Source organism: Sander vitreus, chromosome 17 (assembly GCF_031162955.1).
Source record: "Sander vitreus isolate 19-12246 chromosome 17, sanVit1, whole genome shotgun sequence".
Lineage (NCBI taxonomy): Eukaryota > Metazoa > Chordata > Actinopteri > Perciformes > Percidae > Sander > Sander vitreus.
Genome location: NC_135871.1, coordinates 16,724,032 through 16,739,458, shown reverse-complemented (window position 1 = coordinate 16,739,458; position 15,427 = coordinate 16,724,032). Strand labels below are relative to the sequence as shown.

At 41.0% G+C, this 15,427-nt stretch overlaps 1 protein-coding gene across 11 annotated transcripts in view; it reads right to left on the bottom strand.

Moving 5' to 3' along the window:
* Positions 1-1,157: 1,157 nt before the first annotated feature.
* The window catches only part of marchf8 (membrane-associated ring finger (C3HC4) 8), a 78,588-nt gene continuing 64,318 nt past the window's right edge, over positions 1,158-15,427 (bottom strand). For 9 of the 11 annotated variants that reach the window (XM_078272575.1, XM_078272582.1, XM_078272584.1 and 6 more), the window contains 5 exons: positions 13,148-13,227; positions 5,782-5,962; positions 4,811-4,946; positions 3,091-3,105; positions 1,158-1,915 (listed from right to left, as the gene is read on the bottom strand). In XM_078272575.1, coding sequence (XP_078128701.1) covers positions 1,611-1,915; positions 3,091-3,105; positions 4,811-4,946; positions 5,782-5,962; positions 13,148-13,227 — 717 coding nt within the window. In that variant the 3' untranslated portion in view covers positions 1,158-1,610. The remainder of the gene's footprint in view (positions 1,916-3,090; positions 3,106-4,810; positions 4,947-5,781; positions 5,963-13,147; positions 13,228-15,427) is intronic. The other 2 variants (XM_078272581.1, XM_078272583.1) reach the window with 1 other exon arrangement.

Genomic DNA, 15,427 nt, shown 5'->3' with positions numbered 1-15,427 from the left:
AAATCAAATACACATAGTCAGCCTGCTTCTAAATCAAAACTATCCATGAAGCAATGGGAGGACCGACTAAAAATAGGCAGCTGTGTATTTCTCAGGGCACATCCTGTGACTAAGCAAACAAATCAACATATTAAAAACTGCACAAGGAATATCACACTGGAAATACTGTCATTCGCATGATAGAAAAACATGAGCGGCGCTGTTTATGCCCAAAGGCTCTTGTAATGTTCTCAAGACATGGAAATGATCTCGCAATTTCCTGTGAACAGTAAAAAAAAATTGTTTTTCTTTATATATATATATATATATATATATATATATATATATATATATATATATATATATATATATATATATACTATATACACATTTTTAATCATTTAAAAAAAGTTTACATTCTCAAAGCCTTCAGAAAGTTCATGTTGGGGTAGAGAAGTTATGTGGCTGGATTTTCCATGATCTGCATTAGAGCTTTGAGCCTGACGTCATATTCAAAACTCATTTTGTCTATTTTAACTAAAACACTCAAATGTTTCTTTCAGCATGATTCCATTTTTAACCCCCAATTCCTTTTTTTGTCATCCATGGGAGGGGTTATTATATATATATATATATATATATATATATATATATATATATATATATATATATATATATATATACATACATATATATATGTTTATGTGTGTTTGAGGAAATGTCAAATAAAACCGGAGTTCAAAGTTTGAATATGCTCTCCCCCATGTACAACATATACAGTAAGACTTGATTCATATTACAAGGAAAAAAAGAGTAGCAAGAGGAAGGGAGGGGATTTGTTGTGGGAACTAAAAAACAAAAGTGCTTCGATGCATGTCCAGATCAAGGCCTGGTCGGATCCAGACCAGCTCAGAGCTGACAGATTACAGCAACCGAGATGGCAGTAGCTGTAATGTTCCAGAGATCCTATGTGTGGCGCTACATACTGATCCATGGCAGGTTTGCCCAAGACGACTCACAGGAGGTATAAACAAACAAATCTAAAACAACACAAGCAAAGAAACCACGCATTAGAGACACGTCGACATCCAGAGCCGTTTGTGAGTCCATTTGTCTCAGTCCTGCTCTCACAAGTGTGTGTGTGTGTGTGTGTGTGTGTGTGTGTGTGTGTGTGTGTGTGTGTGTGTGTGTGTGTGTGTGTGTGTGTGTGTGTGTGTGTGTGTGTGTGTGTGTGTGTGTGTGTGTGTGTGTGTGTGTAGTGGTATCTCTCTCTGTAGAGTGGTATGCTCCAGGCCTCTTCAGACATTTACAGAAGTCAATAAAAAAGAAAGTCCGGTCCTGGCAAATATGAGAGGCGAAGTGTGGATTGAGGGTACAGGTGGAGGGAGGAATATGGTCTGATAGGAGGAATGTGGATAGAAGAAAATCTGTCATGGTCTGTCAGTCTCTGTGGATGGAGTTTTGGAAATATAAGACGACAAGAGGAGGACAGTGGGTCAGTCTGAGATCAGAAGAAAGGGGGTGTGTGGTCGTTCCTCGGTCACCGAGCATTTTCATGACGGCTGCTCTTCACTATGGGCCTGCTTGTGTGTGTAGGATACGTAGGACAACCAATGGCATGGACTGAGTGGTCAGACATGGAGCACCTCCATGCTGTAGTCCTCTGTCTCTGTGTACTGGGAGGCGTTTGTGTCCGACTGGTTGGGCGCCAGAGCTTCCTTGCTCTCCAGATTTGGCTCCATGAGAGGCGGCTTCTCCAGCGCCAGCTTTTTACACGTGTCTGGCCGGTTCTGGACGTATATGACCCGGTTGTAAGCCTTCAGTCTCCTCCATAGATGGATGTAGACTTTGCACTGGACGTACATGAACACTAGTCCACCCGTAAAGCCGATAGCCACCACCACCAGCTTGGTCCAGAAAGACCATTCTAGGATCCCTGAGGAACAGAGAGCAGACAAAAAAGAACACATGCACCAGTCAAACACACACTGCAAATAGGGAAATAGTTGCATTAATTACTTTATACTTTTACATCAATGTGATAAAGATTTTTCAGATATTCAATTCACTGAATTAGATAGACATGTTCCTTGATTGATTTTCCAGACAATGCACTACTTACATACAGCACATTGATAATGTGACATAAAACTACACATACCGTGATAGAGGATTTTATCGATACCGCCCATTAATTTTCAGATCAGTCGGCACAACAATTTTTTATAAACAATAAGAAACAAATGATTGCTTGAAAAGCGGGAACACCACCACTAAAAAACTACAACACTACAGCAGGCTTTAGAGAATGATGATTTGTAGTAAATTTGCTAAACCGTGCAAAAACATTTCTATGGTCCCTGAGGCAGTTGTAGCATTTCTGAAAATTGCAAAACCCCTGAAACATAGGGCTTCAAGTAAAAGGTAAAAGATGTGCAATTATGGAAAGTGTAAATATTGGTAACGAGCTGCAGCACTAAGAGGCAGAAAAAGGATCTTCAAAAACAAAAAGGAGAAAAAACAAAAAAAGTATCTATAGAAGTACTTTGAAAATACACAGCTGACCTGCAACTGTTCAGTCTTTTCATGTTGGCCATTATATTTCAGGTAGTTTGAGATATTAAGGCAAGGAAGGTCCACAACTGAATGACATAATAAAGTCATAATAGAAGTAGGTATAAGGAATGAAATACAAAAATGCCTCTTATAATGGGAAGAATACTAATTCACACAAGGTGGACATAGTATAATTTATATGGTAATGGTAACTTACTATGCTTATACAAGTTTATGAGAAGAGATTAGAGTGTTTGTTGTGTAAGGTTTGAAGGTTTGTTTTAATCATAAGTCACAAAGTACAACACAGACAATAAATCACAGCATGTTGATCGGTCATTGTCTGTCTGCGTTATTATGTTGGAACATTCAGTGAAGCGGTGTGAATATAACCGGCCTTTAAGGGTGAAGAAGCATTTTTATCCTGAAATCAAGGCAGACAAGGGAAGGAAAGGGGTGTAAAGTGAGGTTGGAAAAGAACTGAACACAGCTGACAGAAAAGCTGACGGGGAAAACACAATTGGAAAGTCAAAAAGTCAAAGTTGAAATGTTTACCTGGGATTCTTCCGGCTGCATGAGTAAAGAAAGTGTAAGTATCATGTAAGACACACAAACAGATTGATAGAAAAGCGCAGAAATTGAAAGTAAAGTCCAATATTACAGTTGTATGAAATTCATCATGCAATCCTAAACATTACATCTGCTTCACAAATCAAAGTAGACAATGGAATACATTTCAAGGCGTATTAGATCTAACTCTGTTGCAATATTTGCGAGCAAATTGAGAGAAAAACATAACCGTGGCAGAGGACAAACAGGACTGGTGAGCAGCTACTTGGCATCACCATGGTGATTGGACCTGACAGCCCTCAGGGACTCTAATAAGTCTGAATCATCAGGTTGGGCTTAACAGACACAGCCTGCTCTTCCATCTGCATGCTGTCTCAGAAGCACTGAATATGCCAGAGAGGAGTGAGTGGCAGCAGACGTAGTGCCAGCGGAAGATACAACAGGTCATCATTCAAGCAGCCTTCTCCATTTTCAGCCCTGATAGCGAGAGCACGGCCTATCTGTCTGTAACTCAGTGCTGCTGACCACTTTGGTCATTATAGATGTAAGGAGCAGCCTAGGCGCTAGGTGCCGCTAAAGGGGCTTTTTAAACTCCTACTGTAGTCACAATTTCCTCTAACGCTTTAAAAGACCACTAACGCCCTACTGACCACTTGTTTTTACAGTGTATGGTCAGCAGCAGGTCAAAGTTTGGCCAAACTGCCAACCGGCTGTAGCTTCATATCTACACACTGATGAAGGCCATATATTCAGACAAATGATCAAGTAAACTTTTTTAATGATATGTTTGCGACTCTCTCTTCTTTATATGTATACATGCATCTAGGATAACGCATCAGTTGGTCAAAGCGCAGTGGCAACCCTACAAATAGGCTTCATATTTAGTACGAAGACATGAGAGTGGTGTCAAGTCTCTCATCTAACTCTCGGCAATAAAGCAAATAAGAGTATTACCCAAAATGTCAAATTATTTCTTTAAATTGCTTCACAGAAATAAAATATTAATATCATTGTGTGTTCAGATTTGTGCTGTCTTTGCCACAAACATGCATGCACCAAGCTGTTACTAACTGCTGTCACATTATGATGCCGGTCCTCATATGTACCAAGTCAGTTTCTGTGACACACACACACACACACACATGCTGATAATACACATACAGTCGTAAAAACAACCACACAAACTTACACACACTTTTAAAGGTAAGGGTCACCTCACTTTGCAGTAATAACCTCTCTCTGAAAGTCTCAATCTCAAATTGGATCTTAGAATGATAGATGTAAATATATCTATTTTTAAATGTCTTTTCTTTTATGTCTTTACTTTCTTTTTTATGGACTTACAGATCAAAGGGAACTGAACTTCCCAAAAAATCATATAGCCAAAAAATCATCTTGAAGAATCACAGGCTCAGCACACTCTTCTACACATTTGTTCGTGACTTAGATGTCCACTGAGCTTCTGCAAGTGAATTACGCCCACATCTATTCCAGTCTTAGGGAAAAGTTCACACTATTTTCACTCAATACTCACACAGCTGAAAATAACACTACAGTTATGCAGATCTGTCATAAATACCGTATATGAATGATGGAAGACTGTGGATAAATGGTCGACATCTAACAACACTACATCCAACACAGACAACGGCGTTACATCAATGCTTTTGTGTATGTTTGTGTGTGTGTCCGAGTCTTTGCTGACCTTGTTTGATTTCCTCTGCTGTTCTGTCGATGAGGACGTAGAGCGACCATACCACGCAGGTAATGGCGATAACATGGAAGGTGACCGAACACATGATCTTCCTTCTCTCGCTCGCCGTCATCTGTAGCTTCTCCCACTGCGGCAGAGAGAAGGAGAGGACAAAGGAAGGACATTAAAGGAGGTCAACAATACATTTACACACAAAGACAAAAGCTTTCAAACACACTTTAAACTTAAAGCAATTCAATTGCTGGCTCTCTTTTCTGGAGTAGCTCGGAGTGTGGGCAAAAATAATGGATGGAGAGCATTCACCTTCTGTGATCAAGATCCAATGCTACATAACATTTCTTGGCACGGCGAGTAAGACTGAAGAAAAGTGGCATACAGCCGGCAGCACACAGAGGCCTGGTGCCTTGTCTGTCACTGGCTTCACAATACATAATCAGGAAATGAGCCCAGGGATACAAAGAAAACACAAAATACTAAATCAGTTTTGGAAATGAGCTGTACAGGCTGTCCCAACATCCAAAATGCATTCCTCTGTATTTAGTGATGAAATGATTGCAGGGTCACTTTGATAAGAAGCGGGCGTTGCAGTGCGAGATGGAACCAAGCATCTTTTGATAAACACTTCACGCCAAGACCGAAATACTCACCTCATCTTTGTGTGCTCATACGTGAACAATTTCAATGTTGACCAGTAGGATTCAGAAGCTATTAACAGCGTTTGTTTAGGGCCCTTTGTGCAGCTAATGAAGGTTGGAGGAATTTTAATTAGAGTGTCCTACTATCTCCAGGCCACAGCGATTGATAAGAGTCTTTATTGGGAGTGTACTGCCTCTGAACCATTTCAGTTAAGTTTGGACATTCTGAGCTGCAACGACACCCTGAATTTATCAACTGAGGCTGAACTAATGAACATGTGCATTAATTGACTTCAGACAAATATGTGCACATCCAAATGGTCTTACCTTGCGCAGTGGTTTCAGCTTGGTCTCCATTATGAACTCATATTTACAGAGCTCACAGCAGCGAGTGTCGGAGCTCTTGATCCACTGCTGTAGACAGGACTGGTGGACGAAGCGCAGGCTCCCTGTGCAGTGGCATGGTGTGATCAGAGGACTCTCGTCATCCCCTTCACAGTGACAAATCCTACGGGAGCCAAAGAATACAGTCAACACAAAGCTAGAGGCTAGACAGCTGTAATAGGAGGAAGACAGGGGAGAAGAAAGATCAAAAAGAGAAAAGTTGGCAGGCAAAGCTGACATATATTTCCCTGAACTCCAGCAAACAGAGTTTTGGAAGATGTGTCAGCAAACTTGTAGCATTATCTAGTAGTACTTTTTTTTTTTTAAGTTTAGAAAATGCTAAATTATTCCACACATGCTACAGATCTAGAAAAGCAAGGTGGGAACATTATTTCACAAATATTAAGACCCTGAACGCAGAAGACAATACATGTCCCACATGAATAAATTCAATCAAGTCAAACTCATTTGATTCAAAGCGCTTGATTTGCAAATCAAAATGACATTTTAAGAAAATAACGCTGTGTTCTTGCAAGGTCGCAGAGCAAAATTGGACACAGCGAATCTAATCTCAAATACCCTGAAGTTGTAGCAGCTGCAATCTTAAAGGGTTGGAAGAAGTGATACAAGTTGCCTGTAATCATAAATATATTAGACACATACAAGGAGTGTAGACAATATAATCAACAACATGGCATCCAATACACCAACACAAATGTTGCAATGCTACTGCATTCAATTTAGCAGGTGTTTGTGATATTATGTTCATCCCCCGTAGATGCGTCTTCTGTACAATATTCTGGCAAAGATGCGGAGAGCTGGAACATTCGATAAGGTGTCTGCTACCGCTAAGGACTGCTGGACAGGCTTTTCTCAGTGAGAGGAACCAATCAGATTTTGATATCAGACTAAAGCGGTCCCCCACTCCTCCTCAAGATCACATGTCGGACACGGTCTGACAGGTTAAAGGGCAGGAGCTGTTGGTCACCCATGCTAAAGAGGAGTGTATTTGTCACTGAGATAGATTGTGTGAAATAATCCAGACAACTTTGTACACACTTTTACCTGTAAGCAAGTCACAGTTTTGTTTCAGTGGTAAGAGACAAAATGAAGGGTTAGAGAAGGTAATTAGAGCACACACACATGACATTGAATGAGCAATAAGCCCAAAAATCAGCCACTGCGTTTTACACCACAACAAGCTACACAGAGGAAGGCACAAGCAGTTATTTAAACCTATACTTCAAATCAACTTTTTTTACCGATTGCATACACCAGGAAAAGCTTTGACTGTGTTTTCCCCTGAGTGAAATGCAGAGAGCAGTGGCTCTTCTCTCTCGGGAAGAACAGACGAGTAAACAAAAGCATCTAAAGAAGATGCAGAAGGAGAAGAGAGCAGGGTGTTCAAATGGGTCTGTCTTTATCCTGATTCAGGGGCGGAAAATAACACATTAAGACACACATGCACACCCACACGTTAGAAAGTGAGCAAGCAAGTTAAGGTCTATTTCCAGACTACACTGATCTGGCCAAAGCGTTACAAGATTAAAAGACAAAGTGAACAAAGAAGGATAAAAATAGGTCATTTCTACAGGTTTCTCAAATAGAAAAGGAGGTGGAGGGAGTGGAATGAGGAGGGATTAAGGGATAGTGGAGGCACAATTAACGTCTCTGGAAGAGCGTATTTTCTCTTGGTTATGGCTGCTAGAGAGCTGTTTTGATTGTGTTTTTTTGTATGGATCACAATATGAACTGCAGATTATGTCCCCACACATACTGTTGTGTACAAACTAAACAAAAACCAGCCTCAAGACCTGGGGCCTGTTTCACAAAAGCAGAATATATACATCCAGGATAACTGATAAAGCGAGGCTTGACCTAGTCTAATCTGTGCAGCCTGGCTTGGTGCGTTTCACGAAGGCCAAGCCAGGCTGAGGAGGAGCGACTAGGTTGAGCCAGGCAATAGTAATTCAGATAGATGCGCGTCCACGGCTTTTCTCAAAAGACCGCGAGGTCGATCACAGATTTACTGATGCCAAAATGGAGAATACGCATTGTACATACTTTATACAGAGGGAGCAGCAGCTTCTTGTGGAAGTATGATGACGTGAAACACATCATTTGTATAAAAAGAAAAACATGGCCGCTGTAATGAAACAGCGAGAGAAAGCGTAGCAGACGATCACGGACCGACTGAATGCGTAAGCAGCCTAAATATATACATTAACTGACCACTGCTCTGATAATCATAATCATTCCATTCAAGGATTAGGCTACTAATCATTTGCACAAATTAACAGTTGTACTCTTAGCCTTAAAAGTAAGCAGAAGATAATGTTACTCAGGAAATTTACCATGAAGATCAATTTTCTACAACGCTAGAGTATGATGCGTAAATATCTCTTTCACTCTGTTCCTCCCTCTCTCTCATGGGCTAAAATATACATTTCCTAAGTCATATTAACTTCCACTGCTCGCTTTTAATTCAAAGTGTACAACTGTTCGTTTTTGCAAATGACAGTGACTTATTGAATGGTTTCAGTTAAGAGCAGTAGTTCATAAATGTATATTTTTAGACTATCATTCAGTCTGTCTGCTATTATCTGCCACGCGTTTTCTCGCGTTTTTTTATTTTTTATAGAGGACGAGTTTCCTTCTCTACATATTATATGCCTTGCTCCCTTGTATATATGGACATAGAAAATAAAGACACTGAAGAAATTGGACACTATAAAGATAATTAAGTGATAAATCCCATGCACACTGTAAACATGAATGGAACAGAGTATATTCATCAGTTATTTCCCCCCCAGCAAAATATAAGGTCAAAAACCATTGAGGTGTCCTCCCCCTGTTGTTACATGAATGTACAGTAGCCTACATTACTAGATAGTTACTGGTCCGTGAACTAAGACTATAATTTGGGAGGATTGTACAATTAGGATATGTTCTTTAAATTGTACAATCCTCCCAAGTTATAGTCCCAGTTTACTGGACAACACAAATTGTGTGCTAAGAATGCCAAATACAATGCACATGGAAGCTGAACAAACATGATCCTTATTGTTAAAGAATTAAAAACAAATGAATCAACTAAAATAATTCAAGGTGCATTAGTCAACTATAGAAATGTACAGCGTTGTATGTATTGCCCTTAGTAACAGACTTCATTTAAAACACATTTGAAATTGTATCAGCCTTTTCTAATTATCTCAACAACTGCCATAATATATTCATCAAACTTCTAACAACAATATGAACAGCAGTCTTCATACAGCAATATAATTAACAATGACTTTTACACAACTTTAAATAATAACAGTACTTAAAGTAACAGCAATATGCACCTGTTGTATTTTAATCCAGGCTGATGACAATAAGGTAAAACCACTGCTGGGTGATCAGAAAAGGCTCCAGGATTAAATACATCCTGGCTGTTAGCCTGGTCGGGAGCAGGCTAGCTGCACAGAATAAATCTCCATGGTGATTTATGTGCCTCCACTTTCGTGAAACCGAGTCAAGGCTAAATTCATCCAGGATAACGGGGAAATCCCGGCTTAATCCCTTATCTTGGTTTTGTGAAACAGGCCCATGGACTCTCTTGGTGCTCATATCAAGGGTTGGCTCCTGCTGACATAGGCAGATTTGACAAAGGATTCTAATGTTGATGTGGATTTGTTTTTAAACACAGGAGGGCACAACAACAGAAAAATCACTACACCTCCACATGGAGCCACGGTGGAAATAAAGTGATCAGTAAACAACATGAGTGGAAGAAGACTGTAGGGATCTTGAGCTGAGAAATTTAGGTTTCAAGCTAGATGCCTGCTAGATTGTCTTTAAACTGCTGCAAAAAGGCACTTAAGAGATAGAAATCAGAGCACACATACCATACATTTAACAGAATAATCCAAACCGCTATTTACTGTATCTGTTTCGGAAGCTGCACATTCCAAGCACGTTAGGCATGGGAAGTTAAAATTTAATTTGCATCGCTTTAGCAGCCAAAACCCACCCTGTTAAACAGTAATTTCGGGATGGCAGAGGCGCCGTTACAGTATGTCAACATTAAAATGTGAGAAGAAAAACAGAGTCGGGAAATCACAAACACCACAAGATGAGAGAGAAACGAGCTCAACAACATTACAGCCCTGGCGAGGCATTCACTTTTTCGCGGTTTGCCTGTCAGTTACCTCGTACTTTTCCTGTGGCATTCAGCTGATCTTTGCACTCATAACTCTCTATGTGTCGCTTTAAGATTCACTCCCTCCAGCTATTCCTTGCTCTGCCCTGGACCTGAAATGTTTATGTATTTATTTTCAAATTAATTTTTCAACACCATCTGTTTTTTATCTTTCTTTTTTTTTTTTGCGTTTGTGCTAAACAGATTTTCTTCGGGGTGGTATGGGGCAGAGTGTGACATCCAAGGCATTTTGTTCTCTCCTGTTCTCAATTCAATTAGAGGCAGCACCACCTTTTTTACTCCTTTCCCCTCTGTACATGCCTTAAGAGGTTACTTCTCTCTTTCTGTGGCCATGCTTGCCTTAAAAGAGAATATGAAATGTGCTGAGAAGAAACTTATCTTTCGGAGGAAGGTTAAGGAATTAGACTCTTGTGGTTTATATTGTTAGACGTAAAAGCTTAAAAAGATACTCTTTGGAGTTTTTAAATACTAGAGGCCCTATGCAGCCATGTTTGTGTCCCTGTTTTGTTAGTAAAGTATATGGTGTACACAATGTGTTTAGTTGAGAAACACTAAATGTAAACATGTGTTTGTACCTTTAGGTTTCTCTAACATGGCTAATAATTAACATGCCTGTTCAAACAACCACGCACCCACACAGACTTTTACAGGTGAGGTCAGGTTCTGCGCTCACGCTCCAAGCCACCTGACGGAAAGCTGCCACGATGTGTTTGTTAGTCAGAGACTACGCAGGCTATTTGAAGCTAATAATCTGTCTCCTGATCTCTGAATCTGGTCACCTTGCCAATTCTAAGCTCATGTATCTCTTAGCCCACAGCTGACGTATAAAACGTATAATCTGGAACGGACTACATGCACAGACCACAGCCCAGGGGCCAAAAAACAAGAGACGTATATAATTGACATTCCTTTGTGTTTAAGACACAAGAGGGCCTAAAAGCGATTGATGTAGGGCTAAAAAGAAATCTACCGCTACCAAGCCTCATCTGTAGGGGCCACGCAGCCATGACCTAGTCTGTAATCAAATATTACTTACAATCTGTCCTTCCTAACATAGCCTGGATCTGATCAGATCAGATTGCACACAGACTGCCATGTGAAGAAGACTGATGATGGCCCTGTTAACCCAGTCGTTTATTGTGCCCTGTCTGCTTCTTTTACACTATTTCTAAGACGGACACACACTTCATTCCTCAATACTATTAAATGTTTCACCCTAACCTCTGGCCCTACATCTTTTCCTTAACATTGCCATTGCTCCCTATTACTGCAAAGATTAAAGCTTGCAGGCAAAATCAATCACAAATTTTCGCAGCCTACGTAAGACACTGAAATGCCTCATCGATCTAGTAACAATGAAAAATGATTTAAAAAACACAGCTTGACAGCACAGTAAAACACATGGCACATATACTGAGATAACTGTAAAGTGAAATGAAATAGTATGAAATGAAATGAAATCATGTTTCCTCTAGAAACACTAGTGGCTGAATCAGGAAATCTCATGATGCTGCAGTGTGTGTAGACTAAAGCACCTACGTGTCAGGTTCTCCTGATTAACAGCTCCACTCCGAGCAGCGGTTTTGAGGACAAATACTGCTGTGGTGCAAGATATTTGCTGGGTAGTTACATAACAGGATGAGAAGCTCTCCACTACTCCACAGGGCTCTGGGGTTCACTGCCACGTTACGGCACAGGGATGGTCTGGGCTCTACCAAGTCACAGGAAGGGTGGATTATACCATCCAGAAAGTCACCCACCTGCACCAGTCTTCAGATAGCGAATAGGGTGACAGTGGCCCAGTTTTCTCTGACAAAGGGGACGGGCAGCAGTCCAAGTCGCTGTCCTCATCCATAAAGCACAGGGGGGCAAGAGGAGCACCTGTCCCAGCCATGGTGACTGTTTCTGGGGTGGCCAGCTGAACCTTTCCCCTTGAAACTAGACTGGGCTGGTCCTCCTCAAACACGTCATCATCTCCCAGTAGATCCTCGACCGGGTAGCCTAACTCACTGCCTTCCAGAAGGACACTAGAGGACTTGGTGATGTGGAGATGAGAGGTGTAGCTGCCCAGCTCAGAGCACTGCAGGCTGGCCGAGGTAGAGGATCGAGAGAAGGGGAGTAGGAGATGGAGAAAGTTGGCGCTCGGAGAGTGATGAGGGTGGAGGTGGGTGTTGGAAAGAGGAGGAGGGGTGCGGATGGCAGGGTCAGATGGGAGACAATTGGAGGGAGGGATGCCCAACATGTATTTGTAGTTGTTGGTGAAGGAGGGGACGAGGTGGGGGTTGGTGCGTGTTGAGCAGGCCAGATGGTTCTGGTTCTGGTGTGTGGGTGCTGCAGCCAGCTTGCCGCTGAGCATGTGCGCCCTTTGATCTGAGCCGGGTGGCTGAGCGGGCTTGGGCTTCAGCTCCAGCTCTCCCTCCGAGCAGGTGCGGTCTATAAAGTGCAGGCCACGACAAAGACTGTCCACGCGTTGACCCACATCGTTCAGAGACACCGAAAACCTGAGCGAGCCGTTTGGGCGGATGTTGACGGAGGAGGGGCGGAGCAGGGAGAGCCAGTCTCGTTGTTTGGTGTGTTTGGAGGCTGGTAGGGCATCTGTGCAGAGGGTGGTCACTGAAATACCTCCTGAACCTTGACAAGTTTTACCGTTTGAATTCAGCAGAACCACTGCTGTCTGCTTCTGACAGTCCTGATCCTGACTGCTGGTGTGAACGTGTTTTATGCATGTGCGTTTATGAAAAAGGAAGTAATTGACAGCAGTGGTAAAGGACAGCAGGAAAAGGAATGAGAAAAGACAAAAAAGAGAAATGGAAAAGACATCATGCATTTGAAAACAAAGGAACTTGAAAGAAGGAGATACAAGGTTTCGGGGGCTTTACCTCTGCATGAAAATACCAAAACACTGGATGACCCATTTTACTATATAATCCATTTAACAGCAGGTTACACGCAACAAAGGCTACTTCAAACAGTGACAGTGTATTGCTCAAGGGTAAAGGATAAACATCACCCAGTGATTACCATTAATGGACTGATAAATAGATTCAATTTATTTAAGTTTTCATATCATTGTGGACTGAGGAGTGAAATGGAGGTGGTTTGTACCTGCAGATATCCTGGCTAGAGGGGGAAACCGACGTCCTGGAGAAACTGCATGGAGCGTTGACTGAAGTTGGGCTCCCCGCCTAAAGGAACAAAACAAAGATATAACTAAAGAAATAACTACTGTATTATTCAACAGGCAGGATCAAATCATATTTCCTCTGTTTCCAGTAAAGGTCCTGTGTGGTGAGAATGATAAATTAATTATAAATCTGATCTTTACAGAAAGAGTAAGCACTTCACGCACTGATGCACAGGATGATAAAAAGGAAAAAAACAATACTGGCTGTTAATCTGTCTGATTAAAGTAGAGCCAGGCAAAATCTGTCTCACGAAAACACCAGGCTGCCACGGAGCGGAGCGCTCAGGAGACAGACTGCGAGACAGAGGGAGAGTTATGAAGAATGAGGCGCTGAGAGAGGCACAGCTGGAGGACTTGAGGCTATAGACTTGTTCAGCCTCAACAGAGAATTTTTAAACAGATGCAACAGATTACTAAAAATGGTTCAAAAGGAAACTTCTGGTTCATTACAACTTGGGCTTTATTCACAAACACAAAAATATATATTTTTGCCCTTCATTATATGGTTTATAGATTACTCAAATTCATTAATAATACATTCTATTTCCTTTTTATACTGTACTATCTTATACATTGGCTGCTATAACTTCTCATAGACTGACACCTACCAAATTAGCCAGCACAGTAATCTCAAATCGCAGTCACTGCAATATGGTTGTGCACACCGCACGCAGCGCTCCACTGTTTTAGAGTTTGAGTGTGGATGGATGAACGTGGTATTTCCAGCATTTCTGTCACATGGAAAAACTAAAACTTTTTGGAGCAACTACAGTATCAGCTTTTAGAAGTTATGGCACCTCTTTCCTCTTATCCAGCCATGGCCACAACAGTTGAAGGCCAACCTTTTCCAGGAAAGTATGTCACTTGTGAAATGTACTGGCTTCCAAAATTAGAATTTGGCCAAAAGAACTACTTAAGGCTTTCTGCAGTCTCCGCTCACAGTGACTCCTGGACATTTTTTTAAAACTTTGGACAGAGCGTGGCTAGCTGTTCCCCCCTGCACACGGTCTTGCTAAGATGGTTCTACTTTTATTTTTAGCATACAGTCATGAGAGCGGCATCAATCTTCTCATCTAACTTTAAACAAGAAAGCGAATACGTGTATTTCACAAAATGTTGAACTATTCCTATAACAATGTATAAAACGTGTGACACCAATCACAATGGGTAAAAGAACGGATCAGATGATGTTTGGGTTGCAAATGTTAAGACACGGGGGGGCCTGGTAATTTCAATGAGAAACTAATTACCTATTGATTTCATTTCTAACTAAGGGGAAATTTATAGCTCATGAGCCCTGACACCAATCAATAGAAAATTCAATGCCCAGCTATGCCCTTCGGTCTGTTTTTCTGAACAGCTCTTTTCTGTCTTTTTTCACTCCCACACAAAAGACACAAACATGCTGTCCCTCTCTTTTCTATCGTCCTTCTTTAATAGTTCATCCAAGATTGCTTGAATGTCTCTTTAATATTTAATTTTCTTAATTTAATAAGAAGTGCGTAAGAAACAAAAAGATCAGATCAAAGCAATAAAACATAGCAACCAGCACTATATGTATGCTGCTTCAGCTCTACAACATTGACAAAAGAAACAAAAAACTGATGACATATGCTGAGCTAAAGCATCATGTAAATGAAATCTGAGTGTAAACTTATAAAAAAAGAGGTTAGTCATGCTTACACTGATAACACTGGATGGTACAGTATCTTTATTCCTTATTTTAATATAGGTGTGTGAACAATGTTCCAGTGCCGTCTTGCCTCCGTTAATCATTCGTGTTGTGATCTCGTGTGAGTTGGCGCATAGATAACCAACTCTGTCTCTGAGCAGACTGAAACAGCATGATGCTATGAGTGATGATAACATAGTTGAGATAGTAATGATTAACATCCTAACGGCCTGTATGACTCTTCAGACATCAGCTCTCTCAAAACTGCCCTCTCTTACGACAAGGACCTTTGATGAGCAAATGAGTGCCAGCATTTAATGGAGAAGCAAAACACTGTGGGCGATATCTCAACAACTACTGAAAGATTGTGTCATATTTTACTTTAGAAGTTAGAAACTATGAAAATAATGTATAACTATTGGATGTATTAGTGGATGTATAATGTATCCACTCAGTTCTTGTTTCATTCAGTTCTTTGGCTCTGATTTGCTAATTCATTATAATCCAGCCTTACATCATACTCTGACTG